The 18,361-nt window shown below is 37.3% G+C and overlaps 1 protein-coding gene across 1 annotated transcript; it reads left to right on the top strand.

Moving 5' to 3' along the window:
- The first annotated feature begins 1,793 nt into the window (after positions 1–1,793).
- LOC110679213 lies at positions 1,794–13,618 on the top strand. Its single transcript, XM_021853350.1, has 2 exons — positions 1,794–2,228; positions 12,886–13,618. Exons 1-2 carry the CDS (start codon positions 1,860–1,862, stop codon positions 13,324–13,326), a joined length of 810 nt encoding a protein of 269 aa, XP_021709042.1. The 5' UTR covers positions 1,794–1,859; the 3' UTR covers positions 13,327–13,618.
- The last annotated feature ends 4,743 nt before the right edge of the window (positions 13,619–18,361 follow it).

Below are 18,361 nucleotides of genomic sequence, written 5' to 3'. Positions count from 1 at the left end.
ATGGCATTACCCTTTGCATCAACATTCCACAACATCCCATAACACTTATGGAAGGTCGTGCATCTTTCTTAAGTAGGTGCTCAAACAATCATCCTTCCCCATTTCCCCGCTTTTGCAAGGACGTGGCCAGGACAGCCCTCGACTATTGGAGAATGCGTCAATCTTGTCTAAGAGTTAGTAGTTACATCCCAAATTTCTGAATTTGGTAACGGACGGGAAGGAGCCAACCCCCCATACAATGGTCTAGTATTGTACCACATACGAGTTTGTGCGAAATGCTTAATGCTAATGCTGATGCTTATGTTTTCGAGTAATTCTTTGAAAAAGTCATTTCCATGATAAATTTCTGTAGCAATCTTTCTGAATAGATGAGTTTCAACCAGTTTTTCGTAAAATCACTTGGATGGCGTAGTTGTCGGAAGAACTAATATATGGAATATAATAAATCAATAATGTATGGAAGAATTCTTGGCAGAATCTTAGTACCTATCTGGAAGAAGTTTTGTAGGAACTCAGATATTAATTTCCTGATGAGAATCCTTCCTTAAGCCTGGTTTGCTACTGAAAAGGAATCGCTACGCAGATTCCTTGGAGAAACTTTCTACAGCAACTCCCATTTCAACTGACATTTCTTTACAACTGCGTACTGCGATCAGAAAAAAGCACATTCTTGATTGATTCCTTGCAGAAATTTCCCATGCATCAAGATAAGCCGAGAAATTACTTGTCAGCAGCGAATCAGGCTTTAAGGCTGGTTTACTACTGACCTGAGAGAGAGGAGACAGCTGGCTTAGATTGCGAGCTCACAAAAGTCAAGGGAACCTGTCATCAACTGTCACTGGAAAACCGCACATTCGAAGGGCAGATCATGAAAAACCGTCAAAATTTGGCCAAACTGTAACTTAATAATGATTGAAAATTCAGGTTGTTTTCCTGTGCTCTCGCATATAAAATCGTTAATTATTTAAATATGGTCGATTGGACTCAAATTTATATGGAAATTTTTTAATGTTATGATCTTTTTGATAACAAATGGAATGTGATAATGGTTTTGACCCAGTTTGTGCTCTCCGAACCATTGTGCGCAACCCAAACATGAGAAGAAGAAATCAAAGAAGCCAAGAAAACAAGCCAGTTGTCAGTGAGCTGTCTCCTCTCTCTCAGCTACTGACAAGAAAAGGAATCGCCTATCTTGATGCGTGGCAATTTTTTTCCCTGAAATGGTTCAGAAAATCACATTTTTCTGATCGCTGTACGCACTTGATAAGAAATGTCATTTCAAATGGGGCTCTCTGTAGGAAATTTCTTGACCCATTCAGTCAAGGAATTTATTTACTTTTCTTGAGCGAAACAGCATACTTAGCTTTAATGAAAAGGAAGTCGAATTGTATTCTTGGAACTGGCGTAACTCTCCGAAATTGCGTTTTTAAGTTATAAAGTCCGCAGTTTTTATGTTTTACGAAGAATTCATTGCTGGGCCAATTAAGAAATTATCTGCGGCACTGCACTTAATACTTTTTTTTTTCAATAAAGGCCGGTTTGCTACTGACAAGAAAAGGAATCGCCTATCTCGATGCGTGGAAAATTTCTCCCAAGAAATGGTCAAGAAAATCACTTTTTTCTGATCGCAGTACGCAGTTGAGAAGAAATGCCACTTCAAAGGGGGCTCTCTGTAGGAAATTTCTTGACCCTTTCAGTCAAGGAATTTCTTTACTTTTCTTGAGCGAAACAGCATACTTAGCTTAAAAAACAACACTTTTTTCACACAACCTTAGTCAATATGTATAGTAGGCCTTCTAAAAACAAAATGGCATCATAAACAGTGCAGTGTGGTCTATCGTGAAACTGAAACAGTCATCATGGACGATTTGGACATTAGCATCATTTCCAAACTTCTTTATTCGGCATGGTTCAAATTTCAAATCCTAAATACCGTCCCCTCCAGCACGGACCAGTTGCTCGACGAGACGGGAAGCTATTCGATAAGGCAGCTTTTGCAGCAAAAGATGGGCTATCTGGAGGCGTTGAATCGTTGTCTGTGGCGACATGGCGAGGAACCGATGCCGAGTTCTAGCACGGAGCTGATGCAAACAAGTGCGGAGTCCGGAAGTTCGCTGGACACGTTTGATTTGAAAAGATATGAGCGCTACTGTAGGGAGGAACGGATTTTGAAGCGCCAAATGAATAATCTCTTGAGATTGCACGATTTGACGCATCGGGATTATGCGGTAAGTTATAAATGATTATGTCACCATTTTTTTAACTTCTTTATATTAGCATCGTTTACATTACATTAATTTCTTATATCTAGGTGGTCTGTGTTGGAAACCCAGATGATGACAATCATCCTTATGACAGTCATTATGACATGAAATGGTTATACCAAATTAGGATGACAGTCATGCTAATTAGGTATAACCAAATTAAGTTTTATTAACCTTTACTGCCGTGAATCGCAAGTCAATTCCATCTGCATTTTCGTCAAAATTGAGTTGAGTTCAGTTTTCAACATCTCTTCCAACGCTCTTTCAGCTACACTAATGAAATAATATAATTTGTTCGGAAAAATTAGGAAACAACAGCAAGTCAAATTGTCCCATAATGAACCATAATGTAACCGCGTATCAGTCCCACTACAGACTTTCGCACCGTGGAACACAAAAATGTAACTAGTTTTGATCATCTTCATATTTTTCTCGGAAATAAATCGTAATGAAAAGCAAGTTGTGAAAGTTCCATTAAGATTGGAACATCTTGCAATCCCCTGGATTTTTTTTTGAATATTCGTATGGAAAACGAGTTTGAAAACTTTACTGTTTATTATCTCAATGCCTACTTTTTACAGATGGGACTGACAGTTTAGTTAGCAACATATTACATTTAATTTGCCGTAGTAGTTCAGAATGTTTGATTTCACCTCTTTTTCTAAAAAACGTTTATTAATTTATTTAGGCTAACTTAACATAAACATATAACGCATTAATATTGCGATAGAAGATTGCAACGAATTTTGTCTAAAATTACTAATAATTTTCTTCGACATTTGTTCCAATGTTTCAATATTGGATATTCTGTGTAACTAATTAGTACTATAAAATGAAGGGAGCTCTTTTTAATTTTTAAAATTCTCTGCAGAGCTTTCTTCCTGGTATTACAACAGCTAGTCCATATTGGTACAGTATACAAAATGGCTGACCTCAAGAATTGTTTGAAGATCAAAAGTTTGTTCTTAAGACAATGTTTTGATTTTCTGTTAATAAGTGGATAGAGACATTTTATACATTTGTTACAGTTGGTTTAAATGCTCTCAATGTGATTTTTAAAAGTTAAATTTTTATATAGCATGAGCCCTAGATAATTAACTTCATCTGACCAATTTATTGGAACCCCTCTTAACGTGACAACATGTCTACTTGAAGGTTTCAAATAAAGCGGTTTTGGTTTATGTGGGAATATTATAAGTTGAGTTTTGGAAGCATTAGGAGAAACTTTCCATAAAAAAAATGTTAAATATACACTACCCACCATAAGGGATGGTACACAAATTATGTCACGCTATATTTCAACTTTTTTTACCACCTCCCCCCCCCCTTTGTCACGTTTTTTGTATGAGTCCTCCGAAATTTTTGTAAGGCTTGTCTTGGCTTGGCTTGACCCCCTCCCCCCTCGGAGCGTGACGTATTTTGTGCATGATCCCTAAGTATGGAATCGAGTATTGCAACACTCACTCAGTAGCAACTTGAAAAGTTTAGCATCACCTAAAATTAATATTATCTCGTGATTTTGAGGTGCTAGATCAGTATACTTTTGAGGTCATCTTTAACAATACGTCTTTAAGCACCTGTGATTTTTGATTTTAGTTGAAGAAACTTTTATCGCTGGATTTTGGGTGATGCTAAACTTAAAAGTGCTGCAATACTCTGTATTGCAACGATTCCATACTTATGGCGGATAGTGTATCAACTAAGAATGATAAGCTACTTTCTGGAAGTTTCTTGATGAGGATGTAGAAAATTCCACCACTTCCAAATCAGTCCCACAGGAATTTTCGAAAATGTTATCTTGATTGAGAATGTTTTCGAAGTCTTGAGTAACTTGATTTTGTAGTACAGTCATCTCTCCCTTACTCGATATTGAAGGGACCATCGAGTTAGGGAGGTATCGAGTTACAGAACACAAAACCAATGCAACTGCGATCCAAGGAACCATCGAGTTAGCCATGAAAACCAACTTTTAGTATGGTTCTCTAACTCGATATCGAGATACGGAATATCGAGTAAGGGAGAGTTAACTGTAGTAGTTATTAGTAAGTCCATAATTAAAATTGTACGCGCTTTCAAACTGCATAGCAAGTTTTTGCGCTTTTTCGCAATTAGTTAATAATAATTAGTAATAATTTGTTTCCACTTTCAATGCCGAGGTCTTTTTTTTCAAAATTTTAGATAATTTCCAAAAGGGCTTAGAGCCAGAATCCAATTGAGAAATTTTATTTTCAAATTTTTTGTTTCTTAATTGTGAAGATCGTTTTTTAATTTCTTTCTGCAGATCCTGCCATATAATTTTCATAGCAGGATCGCGAGTGCGTTGGAATTTTTTATCCTTACGTTTTTAAGATGGATAAAAAAAAGATTTTACGTTAAAATGATGTTCTACAAAGTTTGTCCTATTGTAAAAACCATTTTGGTTTGGTCGGAACAAAATTAGGGTGACTCTTTGAAAAAAAAAAAAGATAATCATCAAAACTTTTTTTTTATTTTCAGGAATATTGGTATAGTTTGTTATACAAAGTTAAGGTCAGAAAATGTTAAGCTGATTTGAAAAAAAAAAAAATTGCTCTAGCTCAATTGAGCGTTTTAGAACATGTTTCGCTAATGGATGTAGGGTGGCCCATCAAAAATAGGTTTCTGTATTTAATTTTGTTTTTTCTAGTTTCTCAGCAAAGTTTACTTCCTATTGCTTTTAGTGCTAATTGAAACGCGGAAATACAAGATATAGCTAATTGAAATGAATAGATACAATAATCTTTTCGTAATGAAAATTTCATTCACTTTCTTCGACATAAAGTATCCCTAATACATATGATACACTAATGCTAAATGACAAATACGACAAACAAAACTCTTAGTTAATAACTGTACGAGTGCTCTTAAGAACATTAACCTGATAAGCATAATTTGTTGCAGTGGGGACGTAATGCCAAGAAAAAAAAAATTGATACTTTTTTTTCTGATGAAGAGTTTTGACTTTTTTTTAACAAAAAATTGACATTTTTTATATGATTATGTTGGGGAAACAAAAAGAATTTTGTTCGCATGACGATAGCGTCTGTCAGCTTAAAATGTGGATAAAAATTGTGTTCTTCTTCGGCAGTTCTGTGTGTCAATGATATATGTTTATAGCCGTTAAAAACAGTTTTTTAAACATCTCACAAATTCACTACAAGGTTCAGACGGGGTTGGTGGTCTTACAGCTACCGCTTCTGTTTCATATGCAGAAGGCCATGGATTCAATCCCAGGCCCGTCCCTTTCCTCGTACTTTGTAATTGTATCTTTCACTTGCTTCTATCTTCCACTCACAATCTATCGACAAGAAACCGTTTCCCTACGGTTCAACTCTATCATCATTATAGCACGCCTTTCCTTACGCCTGATACATAGGCAGTCTGCTAACCAAAGAGCAAACCTCTCTGCCATTCCTTTCCCCCAACCCATACACTCCCGCATGAACTGGCGTAGACGCAGTGGTATATACGGTCTACTGTGGGAGCCAGTTTAATGCATCATCAATTCCTCCCAATTCCCATTCTGACGTGATGGTGCCTTACCACCTAACAAAATAGAAGATCACCAGCACTTATACACTGAGGGTTGGTCCCAAGCAGTCATTCGATTGGTTCCTTGTGTAAGTGCAGCTGATCTGGCGATACTGGAGTAGCAACCACGAGCGGCCAATCAAGCTTAAGCTCGCAAATTCACTACAAGGTTCAATCTTCTGACATGGCTATCTCTGAAGTTGAGCCTTAATCAATCAAAATTTCTATACGTGATCAAATAATGCATATTGTTAGCCCCAACCTGGTGGATGCGAACAGAAAATCAACAAGCAGCCAGGCTGCTGCCAAACTAAAATTTTCATAAAATTGATCAGAGTACGCCTAGAAATGTACGGTCGTGATTTCGGCACGCTAAAAATTGTTGTACAATGTATGTAACACAAAGACCGCCAACTCTTAAAGAATTGTTGTGCTTGGTCCGCATCATGCATAAGTCACACACTTAAAATAAATCGCAGTATTCTGTGAAATAAATCACTGTAAACAGTAAAAATACAGATTTTCCTGTGAAATCTACTATTCTACCGACAAAATCCGTGAAATCAGCTATTTTACCGGAGAAAATCGGTGAAATCTACTATTTTACCGGAAAAAATCCATGAAACAAACCATTTTACTGTAACCCTGTGAAATACTAACGAACAGTTCGGTAAAAGCATTATTTTCACCGAACTTCTGTGAAATCGTGTGACAGCCGCTCTGGCAGGCATGAGCTTCCTTTTGTTTTAGTTTTTGCACACCACTTACAAGCAGTGTAAGCTGGTTTAGTGGTAGCAAGCCTGCTTCCTGATCGGCAGGTCGGGAGTTCGATTCCCGGTTGAACCATTTTCTTGTTTTTCTTTATGATTGTGTTCATCGATTTTACGAAAATTTTCTGTCGCGTTTTTTCGCTCCGATTAAATTTTCATTTCGGCTTGCAGAATCGCGAAACGACCGATTCAAATGTAGAGTTTTACAAAACCTAGTGCGCATTAACTTTCTTAGCAACGCCACTCCCAACGATTTAAACTTTTACCCCCTAGAATGAGACGGTTGGTACGGTTGTCCCCGTTTCTTCCTTAATAAAATTCAAATGTTTACGTTCATCATATTATTCATAAGTGGATAATGTGATCGCCGTGATCTTTTGAATTATCTTCAAAACCAAGTCTGCACAGTGGGCCTGGCCATTTTAGTATTTGTGTCATATCATTGATATGATGCAAATATTAATGCTGACAAGAAAATACTAGAAGAAATTCAAGTATTTCCAGGATGCTTATCAATATTGGCTGTGCAAGCGCTTAGATTAGATTAGATTAGATGATTGTGTTCATCGATTTTACAGATTGTTCGGTGATTTTTCACCGAACCTTCAGCTGTTGAGATTACGGTGAAATTTCACCGTAATCCGTATTTTTTAAGTGTGCATGTACAACTGCTCAAAATATGTTTCAAACTAACATACGGCTAGAAACTTTCTTATTAAGTCTATTCATTGGGTTCATTTCCTGCATTGAAGTGATGGAGCTTTGTGTGAAGTATTTTAAGTGTGCATTTTGAATGTGGTTCCTACGAGACAAGCAAACACACAACGGTTAGCACTCGTGGAAAAGACTGTGTTCAAATTGATTAACTTAAATCTACGAGTCCGCATCCCCTAGGCCCCAACTACATCTACATGTGAAAAAATGTTTGTTTTCATGAAAAATGTTAATAACTATTCACTGGCAAACTTGTACAGGCCTCAAAATATGCGTTTCAATCGGCTCTTAAGTTGATGGAAAGACAACTTTGCTGAGAAACTTGAAATAAAAAAATGAAACACAACATCTATTTTTGAAAGGCCACCCCACATCAGTAGCAAAAAATGCTCTGGAACGGTCAATTTTTGAGCTAAAAAAGCTTTCTTTGTCAAATCAGCTTAACATTTTCTGGTCTTTAGCTTTGTAGGACTAACTATACCAATATTCATAAAAATAGAAAAGTTTTGATGAGTATCCTTTAAGCACCGGTGGTCCCAGTTTTTGACCAAAAACATTGTTTTTTATGATAGGAACAACTTTGTAGAACACCATTTTTACGTAAAATCGCAATTGAAGGTGTCAATTCCATCCAGTGCTGTAAACATTCAACACTTTGCGCGACGTTCGATTTTTTGCCATGGTCATCAGTCATAACACGAACTTTAGAACGAACGTCGACAAACACAAAAAAATATCAAATGAATGTCGGCTTACTCGATGACATTTGCATAAATCATAAGTTTTGCATAGAATTCTGACATCGGATCATAAATAAAATTAATAGTTTGATCTGTGCTATGCGAATGTGACACACATAAAGTGAAATGTTTTGCAAATAAAACCGTAATGTTTCCTGGCAAAGCTATCGTGATCAGTGGCATTCAATTGACATTTTTCTTTTCGACATTCGTTTGATCGCTAGTGTTGTGCATGTTTAATGGAAGTGCTGCCGAATATCAGCGCAAACGTGTCGACTACCGTGATTGCTTACAACACTGCACAGTAGGCCGTCCCTTATTTTACGAAAATGCGAAAAGTTATAAGTTCGTCATTGTAAAGTGCTCGTTTTGGCAAGAAAAAAATCAGGTAAAAATTTGAAGTCCGTACATGGACGCTAAGTGGTCCCCCAACGGACCTGAAGGTATTAGGAGTAGATGACCCCGTGCGCAAAATCGAGCTCGCTGCTCTAGTGCACGCAGCATGAGTATGAAATGCCACCAATAACAAATCGTTCTGCGCGCGCTGATAATCAGCATAGTAGTTTGTTTTCTTTGGGATGATTCAAATATTACGTAACGCAAAATTTGCCAATTTTAGACCCTGTCCCTCTCCCACATAACAACTTTTGTATGGAAAAATTAAAAATTTTGTGTGGACCGTAAAACTACGGAAGACTCCCTCCCTCCCCCTGTCGCGTTACGTAATATTTGAACGATCCCTTTGAAGTTATGAATGTTATGTCAGCGTGCAGTTTTATGAAGATATCCACAGTATAAAATATTATTTAATCTCAAATTATATGCTGATTATCAATTTGTTACTAGTGGCTTTTCGTACTCATGTTGCGTACACTAGAGCAGCGAGCTCGATTTGGCGCATGGGGTCATCTACACCCAATACCTTTAGGGTCGTTGGGGGACCACTTAGCGTTCACGTACGGACTTCAAATTTTTACCTGATTTTTTTCTTACCAAAACGAGCACTTTACGATGACGAACTTTTAACATTTCGCATTTTCGAAAAATAAGGGACGGCCTACTGCACAGTGCACAGTGGGACGGATAGGGGTTTTAGGAGGAAAGATGGAACTCACGCCTTCACGCGATTTTACGTAAAAATGATGTTCTACAAAGTTGTTTCTAATATAAAAACAATTTTTTTGGTCGGAACGAAAATTAGGGTGGCCCTATGTAAAAAAAGATAACCATTAAAACTTTTTTATTTTAAGGTATATCGACATAGCTTGTTCTACAAAGTTGAAGATCGGAGAATTTTAAGCTGATTTGATTAAAAAGTTTTTTCCTAGCTCAAAAATTGACCATTTTAGAGCATTTTTTGCTATTGATGTAGGGTGGCCCTTCAAAAATGGGTTTTTGTGTTATATTTTTTTTATTTTTAGATATCTCATCAAAGTTGTCATTCCTTCATCTTTAGACGATTGAGACGCATATTTTAAGACCTATACAATTTTGTCGGTGAATAGTTGTAAACATTTTTCATGAAAAACAAACGTTTTTTTACATGTAAATGTAGTTGGGGCAAAAAAAGATTTTTTTTTGCATTACAATTATTATATTTCGGCTTTAAATCGGAATAAAAAACTAACTTATTTCATATTCTTATATACGTTCTTCCGAAAAGAGTCAAAGGAGCTCAGCGATATAAATAAGAAGAAAAGTTTTTTGAAAATATCTTATAAATTTACCTCACGGTTGAATTTCCAGACATGGCTCATCCCAAACTTCCGAATACTTCTGTTCTGGGATTTGCCGGGCTCTTTGGGAAACATTCTGATTGGAAGTAACGAATGCTCAATTACTAGTAACTTGTCCACCGACAAATTACTAGTAATTTGTCCACCGTAGGAGATATATCGTATCTGGAACGGTATATTACTAGAGTACGATTTCTGATTATGACGCTGACTTTCCAGGCTAGATTAAGAAGAATAACTATATGCATTATTTGATCATGTTTAGATGTTTTGATTAATTAAGGCTATAATTTAGAGATAGCCATGCCTGAAAATTTAACATTATAGTAAATTTGGGAGTTCGTTCAAAAATCTGTTAGTAACGGTTATTAATATATGAACCAGTCATATCATTAACAAACAGATCCGCCGAAGTATAATACGATTATTCACATTTTTAAGCTGACAAACACTATCGTCATGTCAACACAATTCAATTTGTTTTCCCAACTATACAAATATATATGTTTTTTTTGGTTATCAAAAAGTCTTTAACCTTCTTTCAGAAAAAAATTGTATCAATATTCTTTTTTTTTTGGCATCGCGTCCCTACTGGAACAGATCATACTTCTCAGGTTATTGTTGTTAGGAGCACTTCCACAGTCATTAACTGAGAGCTTTCTTTGTCATATTTTTCATTTTGCATTCGTATATCGTATATATTAGTATCGATGATACTTTATGTCCAAGAAAGTAAATTAAATTTTCATTACGAAAAGACTCTTGTATCTATTTGTTTCCATTAGCTATATCTTTTATGTTTGCGTTTCAATTAGTCTTGAAAGTAATGGGAAGACAATTTTGCTAAGAAAATTGAAATACAAAAATTAAACACAAAAAAAAATATTTGATGGGCCACCCTACATCAATAGCGAAAAATGCTCTAAAACGGTCAATTTTTGAGCTAGGAAAAAACTTTTTTTAACAAATCAGCTTGAAATTTTTCGATCTTCAACTTTGTAGAAAAAACTATATCAATATTCCGTAAATTAAAAAAGATTTGATAATTATCTTTTTTACCATAGGGCCACCCTAATTTTCGTTCCGACCAAAAAAATTGTTTTTATATTAGAAACAACTTTGTAGAACATTATTTTTACGTAAAATCACAATTGAAGGAGTGAGTTCCATCTTTCCTCCTAAAACCTCAATCCGTCCCACTGTGCACTGGTTCCATCTTTCCTCCTAAAACCTTAATCCGTCCCACTGTGCAGTGTTTCCCAAACTTTTTTGACTTTCGTCCCCTTGAGATAAATATATATATTTTAATGGCCCCCTTATGTGTAATTTATATTTTTGTATTAAATAACCGCTGAATTGTGTTGATACTCAGATTTTCTTCTTATAACGAGTGTTCCAAAAAAATTGCAAAAATTGGTCAATCCATGAAAGTGTTTTGGAATAACTATCAAATTCATGAGCTTTCCAATACTCCAGCAAGTCTATCGTGTTTTTTTCCTATCATCACCACAATTTTCCTACATATCTCCTTTATGGGCTTTTCGCCCCCCAAATTCAGTTTTACAAATTTTTGCCCCCTCCTGGACTTGAAAACCACCCAGGGGGGCGAATTTGCCCACTTTGGGAATCACTGTTCTAGGGGATGGTACACAAATTATGCCAAGCAAATTTGCGACTTTTTCGATCCCCTTGTCACGCTTTTTGTATGAGTCATCTAAAAATGTTGTAAGCCTTGTCACGCTATGCCCAGGCTTCATTCGTGCTATTTGTCTACGCTCAGTTTCTCTCTTTCTGCTGACGAACGCTGTAGAGAAATGAATTTTCTCTCAAACGAACTGTGTAACGTTCATCCCAATGTTTAAGAGTGACGATGGTAATGTTTTCATTATTTCATTATCCCAGTATTAAAGAGTTCATTCCCACCTCCCACAGTGTTAGGTTGGATGAACTCATTTCATTATCTCGCACAGTTTAAGAGTGAGCAGTCATCGTCCACTCCTCAGTTGCTGCCTGAGAAAAACCAAAACAATCTGAAGTTCTTCAGCGTTGTACCGTCATACGGGTTCCTGGTTGTATTTTCATCAATAATACCGCAAAAGCTATGAAGTAAGTATGGTTTATAATGTTTTTATTGGTTTAGAACTATTCTCATAACAAATTCGACAGTTCTGTTGCAGGAGATTCAGGACATTCTTCATTCGGCTCATGTTCGTCATCCGAACTAGCATTTCAACATCGCTGAGCATTTCGAGGAAGTGAAAACCCCGAGCAGAAATAAAGTTGCTATGAAATGTCGGATTCCAGATTGTGAGGTTATCTTATCCTACGTCGCCACCTTCAATTTGGAACGGCATCTGGTTGGCAAACATCGAAAGATAGCTTTGGAACTAGGCCTGATCAAAGAAACTCCTAAGAAACTACTGAAGCTCGTAGTGCTAGTGGATGTTCAAGAATTCCTTCGAAATTGCGTTGAGATTGTCACAGTTTGTCACCTTCCGTTGAACATTTATGCAAAGAAATGCTTCCGGGTGATTGATAGATCCGATCGCTTCAAAACTACCGATTCCTGCCTTGACACCTTCTAATGTTGCATTATTGTGTTCATCAGTCGAAAAGATTTTCATCGACTTGATTAAAAATGAAGCCTATGCCTGACCCCCTCCCCCCTTGGAGCGTGACAGAAAACACCTAAGAGGTGTTTTATCCTAAGACGGTGTCCAATAAGGATTATCCCGCTATGTTTTGCTAACGGGTTCAACGAAAAATGGAAGCCACGGGTCCAAACAAGGATCGTAAAGGGATCAATAGTAGAAAAATAGTATTGAGAAGTACTTTTTAGTAGCACTAAAAGCACCGTTTTTTTTTATTTTGGCACTGAAAAGTACTGTTTTTGTACCACAAAGAAGTACTGTTTTATTGATTTAGGTAGTTTTAAAAATTCCCAAGAGCAGAGAGAATTTGTGTACGCACAGCACAAAGGTACGATGCGCACTGTTGAAATTTCCTTCTGTTCACGTTTTTAAGACGGATGAAGAGTTTCAGATCGTCTTCTGTAATAATATATACCTACGAATTTCACATCACATTTTGGTATGCTTTTTCATATTTTCAGGAAGAATACAGCATAGAAGTTGCTAAAAATATCCTTGTCAGTCGATGGGAGTCGTCTCGCTTAGAACAACTTTCGATGCAACTTCAAGATCGTTTCCAAGCCCTGGAAAAATGCACTCGTAGTTCCGAGTGTCACATACGAATCAGTCTCAAAGCTTGTAGATTAATTGATCAGTTCTACACATGGCAATTGGATGAAGTTCAGAACGATATTGACCAATGGATGGAACGATTTGAGCATGAGAAGGATGACCTGGATGGCCGTTTTCAGCGAGCTAGAGCTAAGAAAAGACACTGGAAAACGTTGATGGAGGAGGTTGAGAATCGTGAACAAGAAATTGAACGTCTGCAAAAATTGGAAGATGAACACCATAAACGGATCGATTATAGGGAGTTGTGCTGGAACAGTGCTGTTAAGATTCAAGCCTGGTGGCGCGGGTAGATCGTACGGAAAGGGATCAAATTGGGGGGACGAAGAAAAATGCGAAGGAAAAAGAAAACTAAGGGCAAGAAAAACCACAAATCCAAAATAACGAGAAAGGCGAGATAATATCAACTATTAACTGGTGGCTGCATGTTTGCTTTCCTATGTTTAGTAATTCATATCCTGGTTATATCACTAATTGTCCTAATTATCCTGGAAATAGATAGATACCGCTTAAGATAGGAGGCAGCGTACGTTTATCATTCGGAATGAACCAATCTCTCTAATGAATAACAACCAGTGAAAGCTATTCCGTGCGTTAAATCAATTATCTATCGATTTTGATTATACGATTGCAATGTTGGACTAATAGCGCTCGGGATAAAGATAGACGCTCTTGAAAACCGCCCAATCCTCCCTAGAGGGGAGAGGCGCAGGAAGCAGAGGATATAGACGTCGGTTATGGTGCTGACAGGTTGAAGTGCCTCCTCGGATCGGTGATTGGCTCTATTAAATTGGTAGGTTAGTACAATTCTTGTACGTTCTGCTTCACATCCAATCAGAACTGAATATTCTCTAGCGTGGTGTGTGACCTATGATGTGCATCTATTCATGACAACTATTACTCAGTTTAAATATATTCCTTTGGTGCGAAAGGCTCAAAATGAGGTTGAGTGATGTTGACCTTCTCGGTTGTCAAGTGAGTGGGTTGTATCACATCACTCCGTTAGCTGACCCACGTGTCTGTATTGTCCACGAATATGTGAGTTTTGTGGTCTATGAAATTCCTTTGTCCTTGCACTGTTAAAGGAGTTTTTGGTGTAAATTATTATCAGTGCGTGCGTAGCATCGCCTTGCTTCGGTTGATGTTGGTATTAATCCGAATGGGTGGCAACATTCTTTCAGAAATATTTCTATTCAGTCTTCTTCGCACTCGGTGCCACGGTGGTCAGCCAAAAGGAGTCTTTTCTGGGAAAAAAACATTCTTCTCACATTCCAGTGTTGGTAGATGGAAGATGAAGCAACTACGTGATGTCCTATTTTGAACTTTAATCGATGGATCTTCGTTGGAATATGACGTAGAAGGATTCTCAACTCAAATTTAAACAATAATGGCTACTAGCCACTGATGAAGAAGGTTGTGGTTTCACCTGAGTGTGCATTCGTCTTGCAATTCTTTTGTAGCGTCTATATGTTAATAGTGAGTTTATTCTGTGAGTCGAGTCTGTCAAACGCCCTCGACTGGAGTCATTATGGAGGCTCTGAGGAGCCCTTTTGCATGTTAAAAGGTATGACAGTCATGACTCGCATTGTACACTTAGGGCTCTATTTTATAAGTCGAGTCGATCAAAATGACTCGACTGGAGTCACTGTCGACCAAAAAATTCGTTCGAAACGGCTCTGTCATTCGAGTTTTTCGACAGTTGTCACTCTATGTGACTGGATTATTATTATCTGAAATATGCATGCTTACTTTGATCGACAGTGATTACAGACGAGTCACATGAATCTGCTCGATTTATAAAATAGACCCCTTATTTAAAAAATTCCATGAGGATGTTCATTTTGCCCCAAAACCTTTTTGCAAGGTTTATATTCTTTCTCGGTTTCCTAAGAGTTAATTCACGTTCAAAAGTCTTTTGATATTTCTTCGTTCAATTTGATGAAACTCATGAATAGGGAAATGTGGGGCAAGATGAGCACCCGGGGCAAGATGGGCACCCCTAGTTTGCGTCGTTCCTACCGATTTTTTTCAATACATTATTTGGGGTTCTGATAAATATCATTAAATTGATATGATGGCCATAAATTTCAGCTAAAAAATCAACAGCACAACGTAAATATTGTCAAAAATACTTAGAAGTCCAAAAATTTTCTTTTTTATATAAGATTTCTTCATTGAAAAGTGATATTTTTGTTGCTTAAACAATTTAATTCATACGTTTTTTGGCCGTATAGTTATAGAATAATCTTCTGTAGATAATCAGGAGCAAAATTTTTATCAAATTTAAAAAATATTTCAATTGTTTTGATTATATCAATAAATTTACACCCTTGGGGCAAGATGAGCACCATGTTCAAAATTAAGTAAAAGAGTGAAATTATAGAACCATATTTAGCTGTGGGCTTGACTTACGGTATCCTATTTGCACAAAACAATTTTTCTAAAAAAAATATATAAACAAACAATAAATTTAATCGTTTTTAAGTGAAAAATTAGCAATCTTTGCAAAGTTATTTATTTCTTGATAAAAGTTTTAAAAACTAAGCTAGTTGAAGATAAATACTATCAAATATTAAAGATAATATCTTATGATATTGCAAGCATTGAAAAATAATAGTTTTCTTTAGTAGCTTGCATCTTGTTATGGGGGTGCCCATCTTGCCCCGCAGTTTTTTTGACCGATGATAAAAAAGCTATTTTTTAACGTATTATTTGGATAACTATTTATCACTTTTTTAAACTTTCAATGGTTGGAGGTCAAAGTAATAATGTAAAAGATAAGGATGATTACCAATTTTACTAAAATAAGAACGTTTAAGTAGGCTTAAATCGGGCTTACCCTTAGGGTGCTCATCTTGCCCCGCCTGACCCTATTTACTATTACTGTGTCATTATATTGTTGAATCGATTTTGTCAGTCCATTTTTCAAACACATTGCGCAATGCATTACTGTTCCTTATAAATATCAAGTGGGTATCAAATTAAATACCTTTATAATTTTGCTGTACTTTGATTATTTTTGCTTTTTGTTCTTCCGGCATACGGGCAATGTAACCAGCCCAGCGCAGCGTGCCGCGTTTTATACATTTGACAATATCCACGTCTTTATGCACTTGCTGCTCTCCGGTCTATTTTCTTCAACGTTCACTGTTATGTTGTCGACTCACCGTTTTGCCACGTATGAAATCATATTATAGTGAAAAAGATTGTAAAAAGAAATAATGTAAAGAATTACAAAACAAAAAGTATTTCAATTCGTCTTTATAAATTAGATTTCGCGTAGTTTCTTTCCACGAATCCCTAACTTTATCGAACTTGTGATTTCACCAGAACCCGAACGGGCGCTTCCTGGTATTACCCCATATCACATGGTAAATTAGTTCGCTATTCAAATGTCATCAGCACGGCAAATCATTTGAACATCAAACACTTGAACGCATCACACCAGTATCGTCACCACCAACCCCTCCCTACCACACAAGTGCCCAGAATGATGAGACAGACCCTACAAGCCAACAATCCAATGCAGGACGCGTCGACCGATGGAGGAAAACAGTGGAAATATGAAGCTGAAAAGAGTCGGTGAAATACCGGTCGGGGTCGGGTACTATTAGTTGGCACAGTGGAGGAAATGAAGTTTTATTGAATTTTTATTACATTTTATTGCGAACATCCTTGATCACAACCTTGATATTCATACTAAGGGCCCTATTTCATAAGTCGAGTCGATCAAAAACGACTCGACTGGAGTCACTGTCGACCAAAAATTTCACTCGACTCGGCTCTGTCACTCGAGTTTATCGACAGTTGTCACTCTATGTGACTGGATTACTATGGCAGTCGACGGGTGACATCTGAAATATACCTGCTCACTTTGATCGACAATGACTACAAACGAGTCACATGAATCCGCTCGATTTACAAAATAGACTTATAAAATAGGGCCCTAAAAGCAAAGGATATTGAACGGGAAAGATGGAAAAATCGACAGTGAATAGAACTGTTATTTTGTAGGGGTGTTTCACAGCGTTTTTCAACAGCCTACTTAATGGCACCCAGTCAACCACGTATCGTATAATAATGTGCAGCCAAAATCACATATTCGTACGTCAAAAATCAGAATCGCACAAGACGACAAATAAAGCGTATCAATGTCAAAACAAGTTATATATAAATCCCCAATACGATTCATAAACGAAAATCTGTGTTGACAAAATAAAAAATGCCGTAAATAATGCAACATAATCGTGCCTATTCTGCGCGGCGTGTGAGGTGACACGAGTCGAATGAGGTGACAATTGTCGACTTGCTCCCATTTGATTAACATTAGTCGTCTCACGTCACTCGCGGTGAGAGCGACTCGTCTCGACTCACACGCCGCGCAGAATAAGCACGAATAGCTTAGCTTAGCTTAGATTGACTACACATATCAATGGTTGCTATTCCGTGATTGACCGAAGTCAGTGAAAATGCACAAAGAATCAACTAGAAGTTCAGCTGGGATTGGCCATAATCTTCTTCAGTGTGCATAATTCAGTGCCTCTATTTATACAAGGTCAATAACGGCGCCGGCCACGTCCTTGCAGTCAGGTGGGATTGAGGGAAGGAATGTTAGTGTGTAACCTTTGCTATTTGGAGACCGTGTTTGCCTCTGCATCTCCACAAAGGTTACTGGGAGGGATGTTTGTTAATGGGGAGGATCGTTGGGTCAAAGGATTCACTTTGATAAGCGATTAGACCATGATAAACAATGATTTGTGAGATATATACATGCTTATACATGGGGGCCCAGATAGCCGTAGCGGTAAACGCGCAGCTGTTCAGCATGACCAAGCTGAGGGTCGTGGGTTCGAATCCCACCGGTCGAGGATCTTTTCGGGTTGGAAATTTTCTCGACTTCCCAGGGCATAGAGTATCTTCGTACCTGCCACACGATATACACATGCAAAAATGGTCATTGGCATAGTAAGCTCTCAGTTAAAAACTGTGGAAGTGCTCATAAGAACACTAAGCTGAGAAGCAGGCTCTGTCCCAGTGGGGACGTAACGCCAGAAAGAAGAGAAAGAAGAATACATGCTTATACGTAAATATAATTGTTCATATAATTTCTATGTAGAGGAAAATTATGCCGACACTTGAGGTAACGAACCATTCAAAGTTTGTTGAACAAATACCTAAATGTAACATTCCTACAGCTGTCAGTACGAAAGCATGTGTTATTATATTTTACTCATTTGAAAAGAAACAAAAGACTCAATTGGTTGGGACATCATAGAACACTCTTATTCTTATGCCGACACTTACAGTGGAGAACCATCCAAAGTTTTT

The sequence above is a fragment of the Aedes aegypti genome, chromosome 3 (assembly GCF_002204515.2).
Source record: "Aedes aegypti strain LVP_AGWG chromosome 3, AaegL5.0 Primary Assembly, whole genome shotgun sequence".
Classification (NCBI taxonomy): Eukaryota; Metazoa; Arthropoda; class Insecta; order Diptera; family Culicidae; genus Aedes; species Aedes aegypti.
Note: the sequence above shows the minus strand (reverse complement) of the source record. Positions and strands in the feature narration are given on the sequence as shown.

Bases quoted from the DNA above. Each gene is read 5' to 3' on its own strand.
- LOC110679213 (XM_021853350.1), top strand. From the start codon at position 1,860: ATGGACGATTTGGACATTAGCATCATTTCCAAACTTCTTTATTCGGCA. The intron at 2,229-12,885 runs GTAAGTTATAAA...TCATATTTTCAG, and splicing joins TGACGCATCGGGATTATGCG to GAAGAATACAGCATAGAAGT.